This window comes from Gigantopelta aegis, chromosome 10 (assembly GCF_016097555.1).
Source record: "Gigantopelta aegis isolate Gae_Host chromosome 10, Gae_host_genome, whole genome shotgun sequence".
In the NCBI taxonomy this organism is placed as follows: domain Eukaryota; kingdom Metazoa; phylum Mollusca; class Gastropoda; order Neomphalida; family Peltospiridae; genus Gigantopelta; species Gigantopelta aegis.
Window position 1 is genome coordinate 62,182,483 of NC_054708.1, and position 10,610 is coordinate 62,193,092.

Below are 10,610 nucleotides of genomic sequence, written 5' to 3' on the forward strand. Positions count from 1 at the left end.
TTTAGCACATTGTCGACGTTTTTCTTTGTTGCCGTCATTCAGCCATTCATTCATTCGCTTTATAATAGAGGAGTACTTTATGAGACCTCTTCATCAGCCCTCATACAAAGGCATTTTATTACCTCTCCGAGTGTTTATGAAACCAGGTGAACTGCAAAAGACATACCGACGCGTGCCCGTCTTAAGTAGCAGAATAAATTTGTTATGGTATGCCCACTGACCGTCAAAGTTTGTTTGTGTTTAACGACATCACTAGAGGACATTGGTTTATGAATCATCGGTTATTGGATGAAAAACATAATTTTGACAGTTTTAGAGAGGAAACCCGCTACATTTTTTCCATGAGTAGCAAGTGATCTTTTATATACACAATCTCATACCCCTTATGGGGCCAGTATTTCATAATTAAACACAAACGTTTGGTGCATGCATGCGTGCGAGCGTGCGTGCGTGCGTGCGTGTGTGTGAAACACTACAGCCCATTCCTATGAAGAAAGAACGCGTGACTGCAACTCTACGCTCCAACATAACCTATGCTCTTTTAACTACATTTTAAACACGAGTATTTCCCAAGAGTACAAGCCTTTATAGATAACCAGTGTATTATGTCTGGTATATCAAAGGCAGTGGTATGTGCTGTCCTGTACACACAACTCTTGATACTATAAAGTAGCGGCAGAAATATTAAATCACAAATCTAGTTATAGAGTAGAATACACAAAAAACAAACGCAATGGTTGAGAGAGAGAGAGAGAGAGGGGGAGAGAGAGGGAGAGAGAGAAAGGGAGGGAGAGGGAGGGAGAGAAAGGGAGGGAGGGAGGGGGAGAGAGAGAGAGAGAGAGGGAGAGAAGGGAGAGAGAGAGAGAGAGAGAGAGAGAGAGAGAGAGAGAGAGAGAGAGAGAGAGAGATGTCACACGTGATTAATCCATTAGTGTAAGTCGGCGACACGCGCGCCGCCATGGGTTTAACAAGTAGTACGTGTTAACCAAAGGGAAATAGCTGCATTTTTAAACAGAAAATTTCTCTAGAGTACTAGCCTTCGTACAGGGCTTTTTAATTACCAAATGGGTAAATACAGTGATCGATCTAGGATCGATCCCCGTCGATGGCCAAATAGGCTATAGCCAACCAGTGCATTATGTCTGGTATATCAAAGGCCGTGGTATGTGCTGTCCTGTACATACAACTCTTGCTACTATAAAGTAGCGGGGTAGACATATCCAATCACAAATCTAGTCATAGAGTAAAAAACACAAAAAACCGCAATGGTTTGGTTTTTAATTTTTTTTTTTCTAAACTAAACTCACTATAGACAACTATACATGCAATGGACACACATTGGGTTACATCGAGAGGCCTTAAGGGCGACATGTGAATAATATGAGTGTTCATTTCTCTTCATCTTCGTCGTCCTCCTCATCGTCAGTATCGTCGTCGTCTTGTTCGTCCAAATATTCGCCAATCCATGAATGATACTGATTTAATTTAGAACGAATCTGAGGTCTGAGATCTCTGTCTGGATTCACAAACTGAAGAATTTTCCTGGTGTTGGGGCCTTTGTCAAAATAATGCATATAGGTCAGAAAGCGAGAGTACGTGTCTTTAAATAACTTCCATTGCAATGTCTTCATGTTTCTTTCGATGGCATCTTGGGACATGTTTTTTTCTTCGTAGCGTTTCCTCTTGCTTTGGAGATAATCACGATTGATGTCGAATTCACGTTCCACTATGAGACAAATGCCTTCGTTTTTCAGATCGGACGACGGCTCTTCATTTCCCTCCTCGCACGTTTTCACGTGTCGCTGCAAGTCACTCCCGTCTTTAAAGACCAGACCACACGTATCGCAAGACTGCATCCTCTTGACCTTTTTCAGATAGGGCTCTACCTCATCTTCTTCTTCGTCGTCACTTTCGTAGGCGGGTATGCCTGGTAGTTTTCTCTTGAATGCGTTTCTTTGCATGATTTGCACGTAGAGCTCTTTTTTCGACGGTGGTTGAAACTCTTCTGAGACATTCGTCGTTACGCTCGTGCTTTTATACCATTCGGACAGCCCCGTCTCTAAACCATTAGGTTGAAGGCGCCAATGTTCGGGCATGGTCGGTTTCAAGTCCACCAAGAGATGTCCGTAGGGCCTGTGGGTAGCTTCCTCAAACCGTTGCATGAAATGACCAGTATTTTCCGGATACATCTGCCGTGCCAAGGTTAGGACTTGCTGCTTGTCGATGGGGTTGTTGAACAGTGCCAGGTAATGACAGTTTCTTCTCTGTGTCGGGTCTTTGCTGTTATAGAGGTTCTGGTTGATGGCAATCACCGAGAGGTTTCTGTGATGACTTCCTTCTGTGAACAGGTCGGTGATACGAGAATCTTTTCCAGCTGTAGACATCAGGTCGTCCAACACGATGAGATTTCTGACTCTGGGATCCAAATAATGATCCTTTTCCAAATTCTCAGGTATGCCTTGAACAAATTTCACTCGAGCAACCATTTTGATCGTATCATAGAGAGGTTGCCATCGTTTGTAGAGCCAGATGATGCGCTGAGGAGGCGGCTGGATTTTACCATCCCTTAGCAGTTTGTACAACAAAATTGTCTTTCCACACGACGTGGGTCCCGACACGATCATGGTGAAGGGATGTAGCAATCTTAGGGGATGCTGCTGCTGTGGTGGTGGTGGTGGTGGTGGTGGTGGTTGTAAACATCGTTGGTGCTCTGCAACTGAGATGGCATGCTGTGGTATGTGTTGTTTTGCTAGCCCGTGCAATGGCAAAGGCTTTCCAAACAACCCTTGTTGAGTCATGCCCAGGGACGGATCCAGGATGTTTTTTGGAGGGGGAATAATGGGAAAAGGACATATGGATCAACTCGTGAAAAGGGCAATCAAATAAACGTTTAAAAGAAAGAAAAAAGCAATGAACAGTATTCGAATAAAAAGTTTGTTTTGGTTAACAACACCACTAGAGAACATTGATTTATTAATTAATCATCGGCTATTGGAAATGAAACATTTGTTAATTTTGACAGTCTTACAGAAAAGAAAAAAAATGTGTTTATTTAACGATGCACTCAACACATTTTATTTACGGTTATATGGCATCAGACATATGGTTAAGGACCACACAGATTAGCAGCAAGGGAACTTTTATATGCACCATCCCATAGACAGGGTAGTACATACCACGGCCTTTGATGTACAAGTCATGGTGCACTGGCTGGAACGAGAAATAGCCCAATGGGCCAACCGACGGGGATCAATCCCAGACCGACCTTGCATCAAGCGAGCGCTTTACCACTGGGCTACATCCCGCCCCCTACAGTCTTAGACAGGAAACCCGCTACAATTTTCTATTAGTAGCAAGGAATCTATTCAAATAAAAGACCATTGGATCACAACACAAGGTTTAAAGTTACATTATCTGGATATCATATTATAACATCATGTACAAATGTGAAATACAAGCTCAAATGCACTTTTAAAAAAGTCGTGTTGCATATAAAAGATCCCTTGCTGCTAATCGGAACGAGTAGCCCACTGCGTGGCAGCAGCGGGTTTCTTCTCTCATTATCTGAGTGGTCCTTAACCATAATATTATGTCTGACGCCATATTTATATATGTAATTAAAATATGCCGAGTGCGTCGTTAAACAAAACATTCCTTTCTTCATTAATACCTTTGCATTCGTCCACTCTTATTTACTCTGGTTCAGTAATTTATTGATTACAGACTCACGAAGCTATAGGTTGGTAAACAATTTACTGCGTTATGTGATCAGAATCGTAGCGCTCGTGCTCCTTTAAAATCGACTGAAAGCGAAGTCCTTAATGCGCATGTTTCTCTACAATTTGCGGTTTTACGTTTCCTGACATTACGTCTGTTACCGTAGGCCTATTTTACTTGGTAAGTGAAGAAAACGAACAAAACAAATCTTTAGTAATTCACATAATATGCAAGTGGGTTGCTGTCCATTAGTGCATGACGCAAATTAAATTAAGTGGACGCCCTTCGGCTAGGGAATATCTGAGGGGTGGGGGCGTGGGTAGTTCATCAAGATAAACGTCTCCGGCACGATATTTATGATTCAATTTATTGTGATGTTTATTGCTGTGCCAATAAATGTCAAAATGTTAAAAAACGGACCGTAGATGTTTACCTTGGTGAACTAGGGCTGGGGTGTCATTGTGAAATTGACTCATTGGGTAGTCATATTATTGGGGGACTACCCAGTGTGGGTGTGGGGGTAGGGGTGGGGATGGGGGGGGGGGGGGGGGCACATTGTCTGAGGCGAAAGAAAAATATATTATGTTCGGCTTGTTGTCACTGCAATTTCACCCTGGTCCTTTCAGAAAGGAGTCTCTGCCTATCCCCACCTCCTCCCCCAGCAATTAAAAAACTTTCCACAGCAAAAAAACATGCCATTGAAAAAACCCAGAATATAGTCCAAGGCAAAAAAAGTGCAGTGCAAAATTAAAAACTCCATGGCATTGCCAATTGCCCTGGGCAGTTGCAGAGGTCACCCCCCCCCCCCCCCCCCCCCCCCCCCCCCACCCCCCACCCCCATTGACGGACCTCAGGGAATTATGACATAGTGCCCTTTTTAGTTTAAAAGTGCTCTTTTTGCATTGTTGGGGGCGAGACGTAGCCCAGTGGTAAAGCACTCGCTTGATGCGCCATCTGGGATCGATCCCTGTGGGCCAATTGGGCTATTTCTCGCTCCAGCCAGTGCATCACGACTGGTACATCAAAGGTCGTGGTATGTGCTATCCTGTCTATGGGATGGTGCTTGATTCCTTGCTGCTAATCGAAAAGAGTAGCCCATGAAGTGGCGACAGCGGGTTTCCTCCCTCAATATCTGTGTGGTCCTTAACCATATGTCCGACGCCATATAACCGTAAATAAAATGTGTTGAGTGCGTCGTTAAATAAAACATTTCCTTTCTTTTTGCATTGTTGAACTCTGAGTGAGAGGTATGCAACAATTCCCAAACATTTTGCATATATTTTCTGTGGGACTTGCACAAATGTGATAATTTATTTATTAGGGGCCTAAATGTAAACTGTAATTTTTAACAAACATTAAGTAGGCGTATGATTGTCATTTCTACATAATCAGTGTTAATAAAAAGATACTGAATTTCACACTGAGTTTCAATTTATAAGAATAATTTCCCATGCTCTACATTTTGTGATTATTGATGTTCCTGTGGTTTTTAAAACTAATTAAAATACAGGCCCGTAGGAACCAGGGGCTGGGGGGGGGGGGGGGGGGCATGCACCCCCCCCCCCCACACACACACACTTGTGAGCCTTTTTCTTTTTTTTACATATTAATGTTATAGAGTTTGTACCCGATCTGTCAGTGGTCCCCCAACTCCCAAAGCCGTTCCTATGGGCCTGAAATAAGAAACACAACAAAACAAAATTGAACATTATATATTTGTGACCATAAACGTGTTGAAGACATTACTGAGAGAAGAAACCCGCTGCTGCCACGCAGTGGGCTACTCGTTCCGATTAGCAGCAAGGGATCTTTTATATGCACCATATCACAGACAGGGTAACACATACCATGACCTTTGATGTACCAGTTGTGGTGCACTGGCTGGAGCGAGAAATAGCCCAATGGGCCCACCGACGGGGATTGATCCCAGACTGACTGCGCATTGAGCGAGCGCTTTACCACTGGGCTACATCCTGCGCTCTCAGTAGTTTGATAGCAGATGTATACCAAAACCATGTTAAATACAGTTCTATCTAGCATACAACCCTCCGATACGGAAACTATATGTACGTGTATGTATTATTACTATTGTCCAAGATAAAGATGGGAGTAAAACTTAAAATTTTTAATGTAATTAGATTATAAGGGATGGGTGGGAAACAGTGTGACCTACAATAATGATTAAGACAAACAACTCCTCCAATTAAAAAAATGTCCACAGCAAAAACTGTGTTAATAGCCTGATATTAGCCTGCCCTAATTTGCAATAGACTGTCAAACATGACATACTTAAATGGAAAAGTGATAGTTATCCAAATTAGACAGGATCCGGTGTTTAAAGGATCATGATTTTGGGTCACGGCTGAATTACATAATATTTTATTGGGCTGCCGACAACACCATTTATGGCGAGCCCCAATAGCGACAACATAATACAACACAACTGGGCTGCCGACAACACCATTATGGCGAGCCCCAACAATCAAATAACGTATTAATAATTTCTAGCAGTTATTTCCCTTTGACCCTGGGAAACAGAGGCCAAAAGTGTTTTAACTGTTAATATTTACTACTCATCAGTTATTTCCCCTTGACCCTGGGACGACAGAGGCCAAAAGGTTTTTAACTGTTAATAATAATTACCCCCAAAAATATATACATATGTACATTGCCTATACTGTTACTTTAAGCAACCTGTAATCGCCATGTGTCATGTAACCCAACCGTGCCATGTTATAATAAAGATAATAAGTTAATCAAATCTATTATTTATAATCCTATATAAATATTTCAAAAGTTCCAAGATAGCTTCTAATGATGTCTCCGATAGTCATTAATAACTAAACAGAAAATATGATATGTAATCACATTCTACAAATTTGTGACTGTTTCAGGAATATCACTGATTGAATATGATTGTCACTTTGCTCTACGAACAAGTCCAGCAACACACTAAATTGAGAAATATCCATGAAGGTCTCGCACTAAAAACCAGGGAAAAACACTAAAGTTTTACTTTGAACATTGTGTAAAAACCTCCGGAAAAGCGATAGACCACAACACAAAACATGGTGAACACAAAACACAGTGTTAGGCTGCTGCATGTTACTATATGTCCAGACTTCTTGCAGCTTCACAATCTGGCACAGATCCAAGCTCTGCAACAGCATCACTGCAAAAGAAAACACACAACAGCAGTATCTTTCTATCTTAACACATTCTCAACAATGGGTGGGAGGGATGGGTTTATTTACTATTTTTGTGCCAATTTTTTTTCAAACTGATATGGTTGGTTTCAGACAAAGGAATGAAAAAGGGCGGCAATAAACCGGATATTATGCTCGTTGTTACTCTGACCGCTGCGAACAAGCCAGTGTTTGAAACGGATTCTAAGCTTGCCGTAACATTACCGAATACGATTTCCCTTCCTTAGATAAATTCATCTATTCTGTAATTAATAGATGGTATTATCAAAGATAAGTTTCAAGACAACAACATGATCTCAATACATAATTTATTTTCTAAACAGGTATATATATATGGATTTACTAGGTCTAATATAAATGATGGTTAATGTAAATGTGGCAAATATTTTGGGTTACGGCTGAATTACATAATATTTTATTGGGCTGCCGACAACACCATTTATGGCGAGCCCCAATAGCGACAACATAATACAACACAACTGGGCTGCCGACAACACCATTATGGCGATCCCCAACAATCAAATACCGTATTAATAATTTCTAGCAGTTATTTCCCTTTGACCCTGGGAAACAGAGGCCAAAAGTGTTTTAACTGTTAATATTTACTACTCATCAGTTATTTCCCCTTGACCCTGGGACGACAGAGGCCAAAAGGTTTTTAACTGTTAATAATAATTCCCCCCCCAAATATATACATATGTACATTGCCTATACTGTTACTTTAAGCAACCTGTAATCGCCATATGGTCAATATCCAAGAATCTATTTCTGGCGATAGTGACCACCGCCACAACAATAATGAGGGGGAAGGAAAGCTTAAAGTTATATCACATAGCCGTGACCCCAACAAATTCAGTCCAAAGCATGACAACTGTCTAATATGGGTATGCCATAATACATCCAGATTTGAAGCTCTCTAGGGCCCCTTGCAAGGTGTTCAAGAAAATGGCTGTCCCTGTACTACTTAAATGCACTCCATCAGGTAGGAACAACGAAGGCGATTTAAGGGCAATATCAGGATACAATATGTATCCACCCCCAAGCCGAATGGCCTCTTTACCTGCCGCACTATTTATGCGCACCCGAGCTCTCTCCATGGCCTTATTATTCTGTGAATAGCGCCACTTCAGCCTGGGTAGAATCTGGGACCAGATAATTCGTGTATTTGGCAACAACTGGGCAAGAAATTGCAAGGTAGATTTTATCAACTCACGTAATGATGCGATTTGAATGTTCCCCAGGTCATTTCCTCCACAGTGGATAACCAAATATTTTGGTGCGGGCTCATGTCTTGAGAGTAACAAAACTTTGTTTTTCAAGGCTCCCAATTGTAAACCGCCATAGCCCTGCCACCAGATGGAAATTCCGACTCGCCCCAGCCCCAGCTGCCAACCGCCAGGTCTGTTTCGTGCTTGAATCGCTGCCCTTTTTATTATTGAGGACCCCACACACCATACCCTTGAATCTGAAATAGTGATGTAAAGTTAGCTACAGTACAGTTAATCAAGGTTATTTGGAAGGTTGATCAGTGGAGAACGGATGTATCCCTTGTATGCTGTGGAAGTCCAACGCCCTGCCTCTTGTATAGCTTCCATGGAGTGACCAGCAGCCGAGGCTGCTGTAGCTGCTCCAATCCTAAAAGAATGAGCCTTATAATGCTGAGCATCCACCCCAATGCATTCAAGTGATTTTTTCAAAACCGCTGTAAATTGGTATCTGGTTAAAGGTGCCCCTCCGAAGTGACAAAACAAAGGTCCCTTAAATGCCGGGCGAACCCCCAAAAATGACTCCAAATTGGTAACTGGACAAAGAATGCCACCGATTTTTGAAATATGCACCGACACCCCCCTACCCAACTGATCAGTTTTTGAATACCTTAGCCTGAGGACCACCCCTTGCACTGTTCCATCAACTGTAATGTCACTGCTGGCAATAACCCTGTTATGGGCCATTCCAGTTGATACAGCCAGTTCCCCAACTCTTAGAAAACCGAAAAATGCTAAAGTATATGCTGATGTGAACAGTTTTTCTTCATAAGAGTTGCTACATATGTGCGGCAATGCTGTAATAAGTCGAGCTAACAAATTTGATGTGATTGGCAATCTGGTGTCTGGTCTGTGTTTTACCCTCTTCATACCTTCCAATACCTTAACAACGATAAAGTTTTTTGTTGGATCTTGAAGGCCTAACATTTTACACTTAAAGCTTATGGCTGCTGTATATGCTCTGGCCGTAGCATCTGACAAACCTGAGATGGACAAAAATGCAATAAAATTAACAATGTTATCAACTGGAGGGGGCCAGACCTCCCTCAACTGATACCTCCCCAAGAATCGAGTAAATGAAGCTAACCCTGTGTCATGGGCTTTATGAGTATTTGTTGATACCGAGGCTCTCAGCAGTCTGTCAACTTCAGATTGTAGATCGACTCCCAGAAGTGGTCTGGGATGCTCTGTGGCTGATGATGTGCATTGGGTGCTAACAGCCGGAATCGTTGCCACTGCTTACGAGAAATAGCATCCGCTATACAATTGTATGAGCCAGCTACATGTACCGCACGAAAAATAATATTGTTTCGCATTGCATAATAAACAAAAGGTCTGATAAGGTTCATAACATGCTTATCCTTTGATGTTTGTTTGTTAAGAATGGAAACCAGTGCCATATTGTCAACATGGAAGAGGATCTTACAGTTTGCCAACCTTTCGCCCCATATCGCCATTGAAAGTACCACTGGCACCAGTTCTAGGAATGTTATGTCCTTCATTATCTTGGATCCACGCCAGTGACTTGGCCATTGAAAGTATACCCACTGCCCGTTAAAATAAGCACCACAACCTAACTCGACAGATCCTGTACTATCAGTGAATAGATTTAAAACTGAATTCCCTGTCCAGGTACTTTCTGTAAAATATGTCTGCCCGTTAAAATTCCTAAGAAATGTTAACCACATCAACAAATCAGCTCTAAGGGAGGCATTTATCCGAATAAAATGGTGTGACTGCTTAACTCCAATCATCGCATCATAGAACCGCCTAATAAATGCCCTGCCTGCCCTGATCGCTTTACAGAAAAAACTCAAAGCCCCGACCAATGACTGAAGGTCTTTTAATGTCACCTTTTTTAGTGTTATGAGTTTCTGAAGCAAAGAAACCAATGCAACTATTTTATTTGCCGGTATACGAACAATTCTATTTATGGTATCTATTTCCAGACCCAAAAATGTTAGAGTTGTTACCGGGCCAACAGTTTTTTCATTCGCAATTGGAACCCCAAGCTCCTGACAAATACATTGGAAAGAGGACATTAATTGTTGGCAATGTTGAGAAGAGCTATTACCTGCAAAGATAAAGTCATCCAGATAGTGATCTAATGTATTCAAATTGGTTTTTCTTTGATATCTTCATTCTGCGTGACAATCAGTTTAATGTTTTCTTTTGACAGAAACTGTTTGAATACTCCAGCGAACTCTGTACCTTTGTCCACCCGAACTTTCTTGGGTATTCGACCGTCTTTTAAAACAGGTTTGAATCCGTCTAATACCGTCTCCGGCCTTTTGTTAACTAGTGGTTTGACCCACGCATATCTTGATAAAATATCAATAGCTATAAGCAGGTACCTAACTCCATTGTTAACTTTTGAATGACGACTAACGTCCATCAAATCCATATCAAACATCTCATCTTT

At 41.8% G+C, this 10,610-nt stretch overlaps 1 protein-coding gene across 1 annotated transcript; it reads right to left on the minus strand.

Annotated features, from left to right (window-relative positions):
- Nucleotides 1-6,473: 6,473 nt before the first annotated feature.
- LOC121382952 lies at nt 6,474-10,308 on the minus strand. Its single transcript, XM_041512640.1, has 2 exons — nt 9,276-10,308; nt 6,474-8,388 (listed from the first exon to the last, which is right to left on the minus strand). Exon 1 carries the CDS (start codon nt 10,228-10,230, stop codon nt 9,319-9,321), a length of 912 nt encoding a protein of 303 aa, XP_041368574.1. The 5' UTR covers nt 10,231-10,308; the 3' UTR covers nt 6,474-8,388; nt 9,276-9,318.
- Between the last annotated feature and the right edge of the window lie 302 nt (nt 10,309-10,610).

What these genes read in the sequence shown, in the direction of transcription:
- LOC121382952 (XM_041512640.1), bottom strand. Translation starts at nt 10,230, where the DNA reads ATGTCCTCTTTCCAATGTATTTGTCAGGAGCTTGGGGTTCCAATTGCG.